This window comes from Pipistrellus kuhlii, unplaced genomic scaffold, assembly GCF_014108245.1.
Source record: "Pipistrellus kuhlii isolate mPipKuh1 unplaced genomic scaffold, mPipKuh1.p scaffold_m20_p_6, whole genome shotgun sequence".
Lineage (NCBI taxonomy): Eukaryota > Metazoa > Chordata > Mammalia > Chiroptera > Vespertilionidae > Pipistrellus > Pipistrellus kuhlii.
The window spans coordinates 53,301,279-53,315,195 of NW_023425562.1; the positions used below are offsets into that span (position 1 = coordinate 53,301,279).

The following is a 13,917-nucleotide window of genomic DNA, read 5'->3' on the forward strand; positions in this document are numbered from 1 at the left end:
TCCGGAATCTGGTGTTTATGGCAATGTCATATTTTTCAGTCTGCCATTTCTATAGAAAACATTTAAAAAAATATATTTTTTTTATTGATTTTTTTACAGAGAGGAAGGGAGAGGTATAGAGTTAGAAACATTGATCAGCTGCATCCTGCACACCCCCCACTGGGGATGTGCCTGCAACCAAGGTACATGCCCTTGACTGGAATCAAACCTGGGACTCCAGTTTGCAGGCTGATGCTCTATCCACTGAGCCAAACCAATTAGGGCTCTATAGGAAATTTAACACAGCATTTTACTATATTGTCACTAGAATCCCTGGGATCCTTTTTCCAGAGCTAAGGCAGACCGTGGACTCCTGACTTGGCTACCAGATGTTTCTGTGGTAAGCTGACAGTCACAAGGCTGAGATCCTGTAATTGATCTGGTGGTGGTTTGCAATGCTGGGCAGCTGTGGAGACTGACAGTGGGTCCCCATGTGCATGGAAGATCACATAGCTAAGCCCCCGTCTTGCCTTCTGGGGCCAAGGCCACAGCCAGACCCTTCTCCCTATTCTGAGATCCAGTAACCAATCCCTCAATGCATTTTGAGGCCTGTGAAGTTGGTGGTGCCAACAAGGGTCTGGGCAAGACTGCTTAGAAGTAGGTTTAGGGCAGATGCCAGAGCTGGGTATTCAGGCAACAGAGTGAGGCTCGGGCTAGGACCTTAGGTCACCGAATAAGAAACTGGGCTAGCCGAAACTGGTTTGGCTCAATGGATAGAGTGTCGGCCTGCAGACTGAAGGGTCCCGGGTTCGATTCCGATCAGGGGCATTTACCTTGGTTGCGGGCATAACCCCAGTAGGGGGTGTGCAAAAGGCAGCTGATCAATGACTCTCTCTCATCGATATTTCTATCTCTCCCCCTTCCTCTCTGTACAAAATCAATAAAATATATTTTTTTTAAAAAGAAACTGGACTAATAGCCAAGACTCCATACACACAGGTGCACCTGCACTAATCTGTCATCTCACAGCTGGTTGGAGCATCGCAGAGCCCTGAACATACGATCGGCTTGCTGGTCAGCTTGCTGGAGGCACAGCGCACTGATGGGCTGTCAGGGAAAGCAGTTTGAACATATGCTTTGAGGGGCTGAGAAGCGTTCAGTTCTAGAAATCCCACTTCAGAGAACTATTCCAGAGAAATAAACCAAAGGAAGACCTTCAGTTCAGTATGCAAGACAGGGAAAATGGGAAAGCAATCCAATTGCTCAACAGGAGGTGGAAAATTAAGAAAATTATGGCTTTGATTAAAGCATACAACCCATTCAGCAAGTAAATGGGAAGGCAATGAACTTATGATTTAACATCAGTATAAAAAGGACATGAAACATTTCAAACTTTCTGTGGTTGTTTCCTTATTAAATCACTTAAGGGTGAAGAAACTAACAAGGAGTTGGGAATCTGAAAGCTGTTTGGCACTAACCACAGGCCCACTGGGTGGGCAGGCAAAGTCCCGGGCACGAGCAGCCAGCCCAGTGGGGCGGGCCCCTCAGCTGGCTTCCCGTAGGCCTCGCGGCTGGAACCACCGCTTTAGCAAATCCTGCTTTCATTCTTCTGGTGGCTCTTTGGGCCTCAGCAAGGACCACTGCAGGTCTGCCCACTCCCACTCCCGCCCTCCGCCAACGACGGGGGAAGAAAGAGGAGGACGCGGAAGCCTGTCAGATGCTCAGTGCACTGCTGCCTTCCCTCCCAGGGGCATTCCAGTTTGAGTCACAAAAGGAATATAGCCTTTTTATTGACTACTTTAAGTAGAACAAACTAAATACATATTTAACAGTTTTGGTTCGTTTATACAGTACATTAAATAAGTTATGCACAGAGTTAAGTAACAAAAGTTCCTATCAGAGAAATGACAAAGCACAGAAAAATCAGACCCTACGGCATCCTGCGGGTGGCTTCACATTCATCGAATCCCTTAAAAACCCGCTTGGAGGCTTCATTTTTTCTTTACATTATTGGCTTTCTTTACAGACGGAGCTCTGGTCGCCTCCTCAGGAACTTGGAAAGCTATGAAAGTGGACCGAAGCGCTCTTGGCCAAACAGCACTTTCAGCCATTCACCTAACGCGTACTGCTGCTGCTTTGCCAACTCCGCCAGCCAGCAGCCACACATGCCCTATTTGGTATAAGCATCGTGAGTGTATGCTGGGCAGTAGCGGATCGGACCAGATGCGGTCTGCAGGGAAAGCACCATCTCTGTGGCTGCGGAAGGGAGGGAGGATGCAAGGCCCGCTGCCCTCAGGCCTCTGACCTTCTGGCCCTCGGTGGAAAAGGTCACCTGCATCATCTTTGGAAATGAGCATGTCAAAGCATGTGGGCAAAGAGGCAGGGAGTCAACGTTTTGGTTTCACAAGAACTAGGCACCCAGAGCTGGAAGGGTCCAATTGGGCAGCTGGCCCAGTGCCCACCCCATCCCGGACAGGACTCCTCCTGACAGTGGCTGTCTGGCCCACATGGGAACAGCCCAGGTTCCTCTGGCTTTTCTTACATTTGGTTCACACACACCACCACCCAGTTTTCTGCAAAGAGCTAAAAAATAATAAATTTAAGAAAGTTGGCGTGGTCAACTTACCTGGGAGTCTAGAAACCAGTTCTGAAGAAAGCCTCCAAGATATATTCTATTTTAAATGATTTATTCAATCCATAATCCCTTCCACAATTTCCAGGACAAACAGCCAGCTGGTCATCACTATGCTTTCATTCTGAAGAATTTGCCACCATACAATTCCCATTTGTGTTGCTGAACCTTCAAATCCACTTGCTGAGATCTATTCTGGAGCTACCTAGAACGAGGTCTACACTCTTTGCAAGCGGGTGACAGCACTGGCTATCAATTTGGCTTTGGAATAGGCTGCACAAAGTCAAGTGTAGGTTTTCTGTCTAGAAGCTGAAGATGCTCACATTGAAGTGAGGGGCTCCTGGTAGACCAACCGGCCTGGATGGGCACTGCAGCCAGTTCAGACATACCCATGCTGGGTAGACGTGTCCTTTTCCCAGGACAAGATCCACTCACTCGGTGACCTTAGGGCCCATGGCCCCTGGGGCTGAAGAGCCCTCAAAGTGGAGTGCTCACACCTCAGGAGGTGGGTGGCTATTCCTGCGCAGGTGAAATGAACAAACTTTTTCTAGACTCAGTTTTCACCACGAGGTAGAGCCAGGCACGCTGCAGGCAGTGGGGACACGGAAGGCGACTGAAGATCTGAGGGGCCAGCCCTCAAGTACCCCTCAGAACATCTAACGCACCCACACTGGTCTCTTCTGCTCTTCTCTGGTTCCCACAACCGTTCTTCACTGGGACGATGATTTCCCATCACTTGTCAGTATCCCTGAACACTGGCCTCATCCTCCAAATGTGCTCTGATTGTTGGGCAGGCTTGTGTCGCTTGTTTTTAAAATTTATTAAATTTATTGGGGTTGATACTGGTCAACATGTATCACATTTGCTTTTGACTTTTAGGGTAACATTGAAGAACCTGTGACTGCCTTGATAACATCTTCAGTACCATCACCCAAACTCTTCTTTTTGTCCCCCCAAATATAAGCTATAAAAGTTGGTCCTCTAAGAAACCTGATTATTTAAAAAATATTTAAAATCCAACTAGATGAAGGTGGGAAGCCTGAACTTGATACCTCCACCTGGTAGCTGGGGTGGTATTAGCAGAAACTGGAAATTAGTAGGGAACTCAGACTCGGTCCCGAGCCACTGCCAGTGCCATCACCTCCTCCCAACCAGAGAGCTAGAGAATTTCAGACAGGAAGCTAGAGAAAGAAATTCTTTCTAGCTAAATAGTGAGTCTTGAACAGGTGCCTGCAACCCATGTGAAACTGACCAAATACCGCTGAGGGTTTCAGCTTGGACTCTCGATAGAACATGAGCAAAGCAGTGTTGAATAGCATCACAAAAACTCTGAAAACTAAGCTATCATTGGAACCACAGCCCACAAAGAGTCAGCTAGGACCTGCACAACTAAACCTATGCCTTCGCTTAAGAAAAGGAGATCAAGCACTGATAATATTTTGTTGATTTTTGGTCTTTATTCCAACCGGGAAAAATCTGATCTACCCTGTCTAGTCTTGTGGGTACTTAAGATTAAAGAACCCCATCCTAGCTGTTTTGGCTCAGTGGATAGAGCATCAGCCTGTGGACTGAAGGGTCCCAGGTTCGATTCCTGTCAAGGGCACATGTCAGGATTGCAGGCTCGATCCCCAGTGGGGGGCGTGCAGGAGGCAGCTGATTGATGATTCTCTCATCATTGATACATCTTTCTCCCTCTCTCCCTTCCTCTCTGAAATCAATATATATATATATAAAGAGATTAAAGAACCTGTGTTCATCTGATTTGCCAATGAAAAGACAGTGAGTGAGCTGAGGACAGACCCAATGGACACCTCGAAACACCCTCTTGCTATAAACTGATTTATAGGCCCCATGACTTCCTTGGGGGGCATTCTGTATCTTATGAAAATTTAGACAAGTCCCATCTGGGCTGCTGACTTCATCCCTGTTAAAGTCAGAACACCCACAAGTACTGCAGCTGAGAGTTCCAAATCAATGTAACATTACTATTCTTCCTTCTCTGTGTATACTTCACTTTCTGCAACGGAAATACAGGTATTTTAAAGGTGCCTTGTATTGAGTTTCTTCATAAGATAGAACATCCTTGGGTAAGGTCAGTTAGGGACTAGAAATTCTTAAAGCAAGGACAATGCTACAATACCTATGCTGATTACTTTCCCTTTATAGGACGAGAGCTCCTATTTCACTCTCATCAGTGACAGAAAGTGGCTACCTAAAGCAGGCTCTTAAGTGCCAGCAGGAGCAAGGATGACCAACACACCCAACTGATTCCGTGGGGAGAGAAAGTGCTGGAGGTGGAGAGTAGAAAAGTCAGGGGGAAAGTGTGTGGCAGTTGTTAACATTTTAAAACAGGTTTAGGGGATGTCATATTTGGAGAACCAGGTCAATAGCTGGAAAACTCCCTGAAGATAGGAAGAAAAACTGGTCAATGGCTCTCACATTTCACAAAATTTCTTAGCTCAAAATGGGTATGTATCAAACACACGAGAAGGGAATCTGAGATTGTGTGTCCAATAGTAAACTGATGCAGTTCTGTGTGATGACATGAAACCATGAGGTCTGAAGAATTCTTCCTGGTCCATGAGGGCTGCTCAGAAGTAACCAGGCCCTGATTAGTGAGGCGAGTCCTAGTCACACCACATCACATCCTCTGGAGCAACTGTGGCTTCAGAGGTGCCAAATAGAGACCATACACACTGTGATCTGGACACGCGTGGTCTGAGATAAGACACAGAACAAGATGACTGTGCGCACAGCCAAGCGGTGACAAGAGGTTCTGTGTTTCCAAAGGATGATCCATCCAACAACTTGACGATAGCAGTTGGCCAAAATGCTCAGGGAGAACAGACTAATCCACACCTGAGTCTCATTCTTCTTCAGACCAATCCATGTGCGGGAAACTTTTCTGCACAGCAAAATCAAATCAGAGAGAAAACTGGGTTCCAAACGAAAGCAGCCAGGCAGGTAGGAAAACTATCCAAGATGATCTGCGATGCTTGGTGGAAGTTTTATTTTTTTATTGTAATGGGTGCTTTTACTAAAATGGTGACTTTGCTGTGGTTTCTGAGAATTTTAACAAGTCTGAACAGCAGGGTCAGGGGAGTCCTGAGCGCTGCTTTTTGCCTCCCAAGTCCCCTTGCGGCCAATCAGTGGCATCTGCTGAGGGTGGAAATGGGCTCATGAAGCTGTTGGGGATGAGGGGCCACTCCCTGTCAGGAGGACCCTCTCCACAGCCTGCTCTCAGCCTCCAGGCCTCTGCTGCGGGAGGACAGTGGAGCAGGAGACGGTGCATGGGGCCAGCTGCCTCCAGCCTGGCCGGGCACGTATGACAGTCTGCTGCCTCCAGAGGCGGGAGGGGAGCTGGTGGTCTACACTGAAAAGGCGCCCGCCACGCCAGCTCCAGTTGGGAGAGGAACACACCAGAAAGCCACGGAAGAGGCAGCTCCAGCCAACTGCCTGTGTGCACACTATTTCCCCCAAGGACACAGATGGGAAACCGGGACAGATGTCTGGAGAGGCTGTGAGCAGTGTTTGCTGGGCTTGGACTCTTTCTGCCTCCACTTCACTTCTTGCTAATGACCCAGCAGCTACTTGTCCTGGTCCAGCCCTGGTGCTGAGAGGTCATCAGGGGAAGGAGCCCGGGCTCAGAGTCCGTTGCTGTCGATGGCTGTCACAGAGGCAGGTGTTGAGGAGCGCGAGGTGGTTGCGGAGGTCTTGTCCAGCGCTGGGCTCGGCACGCTGCAATCGGCAGACCTGGCTGACCGCCCTCCAGGAAGCAGTGGCCGGCTCTGGCTGTGGGGACTCTGGCCGTGCAGGTTCTGGCCACAGAGGCGGTGGTGCCGCTCCCAGTCCTTATGCTGGCAGAAAGAGCCGCAGTATCGTGCGATATTGCAGCCGCTGCAGGTCTCGCTGGCTTTGCGGCCACAGTTCCAGCAGTTCTGCAAGCACAGACACCGGTTAGTTGCTTGGATATTGTGGGGCAGGCTTGTCATCACTCATCGCCTGCCCTGCAGAAGCGGGGGGTTGGACCTACACACACCTGTGCTTGTCCTGTCTCTGCTCTCAGGGTTTCCTGAGTAACACAGGAAGAGTATCCACCCGACTAAGGGGACAGCAAGATGAGGGGGATGTGAACACACAAACAGCATCCCTGCAGGGCAGGCGGAAGCCCCACACTCTATTGAAGGCACTAACTCACGATTTATTCCTCAGTAGCCAAACCTAACTGTCCCAGCGTCCCCCATCATAACTGTCTATTCTAAGACCACACATGGTTTCTTCTCTTGGTCTTCCCAGCAGAGGAATAACCATATTTTCAATGACAACACCTGATCTTTTAGAAAAGTTACCGGCCAGGAGCATAGATGGTTATATTACTTCCTCTGTGTCCATTCTCCTTTAAGAGTTGTGCCTTGTCATAGGTTGTGAGGTGTGTGAGAGCTACAGGTAGAAGCCATTAGAGAGGCAGTTGTGCCTTGACAAGGGGGTTGTGAGGCGTGGTGAGAGCTACAAGTAGCAGCCAGGAGAGAGGCAGCTGAAACCTGCTCCTTAGTACTCTCCTCCTTCCTCTAGATTCCAGTGGTGGCTCCAGCTGTGACACAAGTGTTTTTTCCGCACCCAGTTCTCCAGGTCCACCTTCAACTGTTGAGAAAAGCCTTATGGCATTGGCCAGAGGACGCTCCCAGGTCCCAGGGAGGGGCAATGATTTCTTAGGCATCTGGAAGGACTTGAGCAACTCCTCTCTCCCCAAGTTCTCCAGAACAGCAGAGCCAACCACAAGGCCCGTCTGACCACTCCCCATGAAATCAGGACACTTGTTCAAGTGACAACAGGACAGCAAGCATTGAAAAGGGCCACCTGGCCCACCTCTTGGGTTGCACAGATGGGACACTGAGGCAGGGACTTGCCTAAGGTTATAATTTGTTTAGTTGGCCCTGGCCGGTGTGGTTCAGTGGATTGGAGCATTGTTCCATACACCAAAATGTTATGGATTTCATTCCCAGTCAGGGAATATATGGTCTTCCTCCCTCTCCTGCTAAAATCAATAAAAACAGCCTCGTCAGAGGGCTCAGTTGGTTTGAGTGCCATCCTTGCACTAAAAGGTTGCCAACTGGACTCTTGGTCAGGGCATGTAACTGGATTGCAGGTTTGATCCCGGATTGGGATGCGTATGGAAGGCAATCGATCAATGTTTTTCTCTCTCTCAGCATGTCCTTGGGTAAGGAATAAGCAAAAAAAGAAATAAATAAAAACCAATAAAAACATATCCTCAGGTGAGTAACAAAAATTACGTGGTCATGCAAGTCTAGAACCCAGACCTCCTGCCTGCACTATACTCAATGTGGAAGTTTAGTTTCAAAGAACATTAGAGAGGGCAGTATACTTCTCTCTAACACATCAGGCTTCTCAGGAAATACACGCTAAGGACTGCCTAAACTTGCCGACACAAATGCCAGAGGACCAAAATAGGAAGCTGAAGTAATTCTTAAGGCTCAAGCAAACTGCATTCCAGAGAACGCCAGACTTTGGAGCCTGAAAACAATGCGCTGGCAGAACATTACCACTTGTGGGGAAGACCTCAGTGGTTGTCTGCGTGGGGCTGCTGTCAAAACATGCCAACCGGGCAGCCCTAGCTGATGGGAGACTTCTACTCCCTCTGCCCAAGTCTGTCTCAAACCGGGCAGAGTACTAAAGCACTGGAACTTTCGCTTGGATGCCATTTTATTAAAAATTGCTTATTTAATAATTTATGAAACATAATAAAACAAGGTAAGGAAAACAGCTTCCCACTGAGGCAGGAGCAGTCTATACACGCAGGAACATTGTGGTGTCAGAGCAGCCAGAGCGAACAGGTCATTGTTGTTCCCTTTCCCCTGACATTTCCTGACTTAATCACGAGGCTTTGGCTACGATGGAAGACAAGAAAGGTTTATTATGTAGTTGCCCTTCAAATCATCATTCCGTGAATCAGGAGGTCACAGTTCGATTTCCGGTCAGGGCACGTGCCTGGGTTGTGGGCTTGATCCCCAGTGTGGGATGTGCAAGAGGCAGCCAAGCAATGATTGGCTTTCATCGTTGATATTTCTATCTCTCTCCCTTCCTCTCTGAAATCAATTAAAAATGACTTTTGATCACATAATGCAATATACATTTCTGACAGAAAGTAAAAATTTGGAGAAATTACATTCTCACCAATATAACCTTTCACTCATCTGAAACCTGGTATCACTGCACAGTCTGCAGGGTAAATTAAATAAACTATTTCCTCACAAGCCGGTACCTTTTATAGAATGTTACAGTGAGGAATTTTCCACATCTGTGATGGCCACATGACATTTAGACATTTTTGTCTTTACATCGTCATGCTTGGCATTGCTCTATTGAAAGGGATCACTTAAAAGATTGAGAAAATAAACTTCCTGTTGTTTAAGAAAACAAACAAACCAGCCCTAGCCAGTTTGGCTCAGTGGATAGAACGTGGGCCCGATGACTGAAGGGTACTGGGTTCGATTCTGGTCAAGGGCATGCACCTCAGATGCAGGTTCCCTGGCCCTGGTCAGGATGCATGCAGGTGACAACCAATAAATGTGACACATCAATGTTTCTCTCTGTCTCTCCCTTTCTCTTCCTCTCTCTAAAAACCAATGGAAAAATATCCTTGGGTGAGAATTAACAAAAATATATATTTTTTTAAATAAAGAAAACAAATTGACTAAAATACCCAGTTTTTTTTTGTTTTGTTTTTTTTATAACTTAAAGAGAATGTCCCAAAGATAGTTAATTTTTTCAATTAGTAGATGGAATTTACCTATTTAGAAATAAACAGGCTTGGTGTTTTTGTCATGTGCTATTCCCACCCCCTCCCCGCTCAGTTTATTTTTATCCTCTGTGGTACAAGAGTGTCTTGTTTCTCTTAGAAGCATCACCAAGTCCTGGGCCATGGAGAGTTGGGCCGATCTGCCCCATCTGTCACTTCAGCCCATAAAGAACTACCCTCTTTACAAGCAGCCCAGAGGCGACCGGGGCTCCATTTCCTCACTCCTGCACCCCGGCTTCGGCACTGGGCAAAGTCCCTAATCCACAGTGTCCTCACCTGTGAGATTGGAATCCAGGAACACCCACCTCCTAGAGCCATTGTGAGGATCAAAAAGGCAATACACACACCTGGCTTTGTGGCTGACACACAGTACATAAGCCCACTCAGCGAAGGGGAATGTCAGCATTACCATGCAATCCACCAACTCAGGTATTAGGGTGAGTTTTCAAAATTAAAATCAATATAATAAGAATATTATACATGATGGGGCAAAAGTAGGTTTATAGCTATGAGTATGCGAAGCACAGAGTTTATCTTAAAAAAATACTTTTTATTGATTTTCAGAGAGAGAGGAAGGAAGAGGAAGAATCATCAATGTGAGGGCAAAACATAGATAGGCTGCCTCTGCACACCCCCTACTGGGGATTGAACCTGCAACCTAGGCTGTGTGCCCTGACCAGGAATCCAACAGGCTACCTTTTGGTACACAGGACAAAGCCCAGCCAACTGAGCCATACCAGCCAGGGCGAAAGAGTTTATTGTATTTATTAAATATTGCATTATTTTCCATATGAACAACTGTAAATCTACTTTTGCCCCACTTTTTAGGATACTTCCTAAAATATAAATAACTACCTGTATAATTGGCAATAAAACCCTTCTGGTACTGGATAGTTCAAGAGCGACGGTTCTGTCTTGCTGCCTAGCACTTAAGCGGAAAGCAGTGGGCTGGTCCACTCCAGCTGCCCCAGCCCCAGCCCCGGCCCCGGCCCCGGCCCCAGCCCCCAGGAATAACAGAACTCTGACCTCCGTTGACTCTTCCTGTTCATTTATGACAAGGAAGGCATCCTCTGCGGCCTGCCGTTTGACGTCGGCTATGGTTTGCTCCATCCGAGCTCTCTCTGTTGCAATCACTTCAAAGGCTTTTTGCTCTGCCTCAGCAACGGCTTTCTGTACTTCTGACATGGCCTGAATTTTCACCTTATTCACAGCTTCTTCTAGAAGAAAGTGACAGTAAAATCAACTGGCCGATAAATCTTTTCCCTCCCACCCCACGTCATTTCTAAATAGGGACAAAACTAAAACTAGATGACTTTTTAAAAAAATACACAGGGATGAACCTATGGCACATGTGTTCACTTGTATTCTTACACTCACTCACTTGTCCATTCATGCAACCATTTATTGAGTATATAGCTGGAGGTGGGCACTGTGCTTGGGACTGGGGACAGCGAGGTGACTAAGACATAGTCTCTATTCTCATAACTGTTTGTGATAGTATAAAGGTGGCTTAGGTGTCAGTCTGAGAGCCACAGGGAAAGTGGTCAGCTTTTAAGAGTACAAGTCCTGGTTGAGATGGGAGGCGGAAATGAATTTTTGGGAAGTCTTGCATCTCATGCTAAGGAGTTTGGCCCTTTTTCTAAAGAAAATGTGAACTCTAAACCTAAAGGGTTCTACGCAAGGAGAAAAACATGAAGGCTGAAGAGCCAATCGAGAGACTGGGACAATTCAGAAGAAGAGATAGAACAGTCTCTGAATTTAGGCAGAAGCAAGTAGCACAGAGTAAGGGAGGGAGGCAGAACGAGATCAGCAGCATCTAGGGGTCTGGAGGTGAAGGTAAAAGGGAAGGACGGTAGTGGTATGCAACAGAACGAATAATAAGCAAAATGCTGGGATGGAGACAAGAGAAGGCTATGGTGCCTCTGGGGCAGGGGTCCTCAAACTTTTTAAAGTGGGGGCCAGATCACAGTCCCTCAGAGAGCTGGAGGGCCGGACTATATGAACTACTAATTCCTACTGTAACACCTCGGCTGCACTCACTGCCCAAAAAATCTGGCGGGCCGTAGTTTGAAGACGCCTGCTCTGGGGCATCCAGGTAAAAATGAACAGGAGGCAGCTGGTATAAAATATTGACCCAGGTAGAGAAAAATGGGAAGATTGCTGGGAATCCTGGACTTTCACAGACGTGTCCAGTTACCATTACCCCACTTGGCTCCCGGTCACTTTCTCCCATCATCACCCTGCATGGTTTCTATAGGATGGGCACTCCAAATCAGCGGTCACCAACCGGTGGTGGGCCATGAGATCCGAAAGGTTGGAGACTGCTGCTCCAAATAACTTACTATGCACTTGAGCCTCAGCCCTAAGTCCCAAAGTAAATGACCTCCCTCCTGAGACCACAAAATGACAGAAGCCTAAGGAAGCTCCCTGCTGCTTGGCTCTTGCATGTGGCCTATGCTCAAAGGAGGTTTAAACAGAGTGTTCTAGGCCAGTGGTCGGCAAACTCATTAGTCAACAGAGCCAAATATTAACAGTACAACGATTGAAATTTTTGAGAGCCAAAATTTTTAAACTTAAAATTCTTCTAACACCATTCTTCAAAATAGACTCGCCCAGGCCATGGTATTTTGTGGAAGAGCCACACTCAAGGGGCCAAAGAACCGCATGTGGCTTGTGAGCCGCAGTTTGCTGACGATGGTTCTATGCTATCATCACAGAACTTTGCACTTTATTGCTCCAGCCTTAAGAAAGGAAAGTTTTCACCTAAAAGGCCAAGCAAGAATGATGCTGAGTTGACTTGGCACTGAACTCCATGCTTCCTTTATTCTTAAAAAAAAAAAATAAAAAAAAAAAAAGTATTTTTATTGATTTCAGAGAGGAAGGGAGAGGGAGAGAGATAGAAACGTCAATGATGAGAGAGAATCATTGATTGGCTGCCTCCTGCATGACCCTTATTGGGGATTGAGCTCACAACCCGAGCATGTGCCTTTGACCGGAATCAAACCTGGGACCTTTTAGTCCACAGGCCAACATCCTATCCACTGAGCCAAACCAGCTAGGGTTCCTTTCTTCTTGATAGCCACACAGTTCATTGTGGCTCACCACATCTATCTTTCATATCCTACTAGTTACCAAATAGGTATTAAGTCTCTCTTATTGAGCCAACATAATGGCCTGAAGAACATTTATCCTCTAAGTTTAAGGATCAATAAAAATCAGTTTGGCTGAAACCAGTTTGGCTCAGTGGATAGAGTGTTGGCCTGTGGACTGAAGGGTCCCAGGTTGGATTCCGGTCAAGGGCATGTACTTTGGTTGTGGGCAATCCCCAATAGGGGGTGTGCAGGAGGCAGCTGATTGATGTTTCTAACTCTTTAACCCTCTCTTCCTCTCTGTTAAAAATCAATAAAATATATTTTTTAAAAAAGCACAGTTTGAATAACTATCTTGCGCAAGGTAATTCAAGGTCACAGGTGGCACTAGACCAGAACAAGGACTCAAATTTAGCTGGCCTAATGCCATAATCTGGTTCTTAACCAAAGGTACCTCCCAAGTAGAAAATCACCAGTTACCACGGAGATCTTGTGCACGAAAATTTTTTGGATTGCCAGTAAAAGTAAACATTTTGCAACACGTTCATGTAAATTTCTCATAATTTGTCCATTTGTTTATTAGGTTCTTGATGGTCTTGAAAGTCTTTCTGAATGATAGGTATTAACTTTTTGTAGAAATAAATTTTATCTTAAGAAGAAAATAAAAACTATATTGGGCTAAAAATAAATGTTACTAGGAAAGGCAGGCAAGAAGAAAAGGTAGCTAGAATTTGGATGAGATAAATATTAAGAATGAGATATTAATTTAAATCCCTATCTTACCACAATAGGCAGTCCTACCTTCTTTATTCTTGTAGAAACTGAGGCTGCCCCAGAACTAATTTGATGAAGCTGGGGACAGTGAAGGTGAAAGGAAAAAGTTTTTTCAAGAGCAGAATAAATGAAATGTGGTAGTACAGTGTGTGCAGATTCTAGTGACCAGAACAGGCAGAAACGAATTAAGCTACATGGCCAGAAACAGAGACTCCAATACATAGGGAAGAAAGAGTTGGTTCCTTAATGTCTGAGTGTGACCCAGAAGCATATTAAAGGAACCTGCATGGTCTGCCGGGAGGCATTCCAAATTCTTGACCTGCAAAGTAACATGAGGGACATCCAGATGTGTGGGAAAGCTGGGGGAGAGAGGCAGTAGCCTAGAGTTCTATGAGGAGGTTGTTGAGACAACCATCTTTCCCTCAAATATGTGCTGAACACTGACACAAATCAGTGAGTACATGCATCCTATAAGGAGACAGGCACATACCGGTTTTTTTCCAAAATTCCACAGGTACATATCCTGTTGCTGGCCTACTGTTGAATTCCCGCTGAGGATCTACAGGAGAGAGAGAAGTAGCAAGGGTCAGAAATTATCTATGATCGGCATGTTTTCTTTTTATGAA

General features: G+C 46.4%; 1 protein-coding gene across 3 annotated transcripts in view; it reads right to left on the reverse strand.

Annotated features, from left to right (window-relative positions):
- Positions 1–1,750: 1,750 nt before the first annotated feature.
- CBFA2T2 (CBFA2/RUNX1 partner transcriptional co-repressor 2) overlaps positions 1,751–13,917 on the reverse strand; it is a 140,997-nt gene continuing 128,830 nt past the window's right edge. For 2 of the 3 annotated variants that reach the window (XM_036419848.2, XM_045574754.1), the window contains exons 9-11: positions 13,782–13,850; positions 10,455–10,645; positions 1,751–6,549 (exon numbers count right to left, since the gene is read on the reverse strand). In XM_036419848.2, the coding sequence (XP_036275741.1) occupies positions 6,256–6,549; positions 10,455–10,645; positions 13,782–13,850 (554 nt within the window). In that variant the 3' untranslated portion in view covers positions 1,751–6,255. The remainder of the gene's footprint in view (positions 6,550–10,454; positions 10,646–13,781; positions 13,851–13,917) is intronic. The other variant, XM_036419849.2, reaches the window with a different exon arrangement.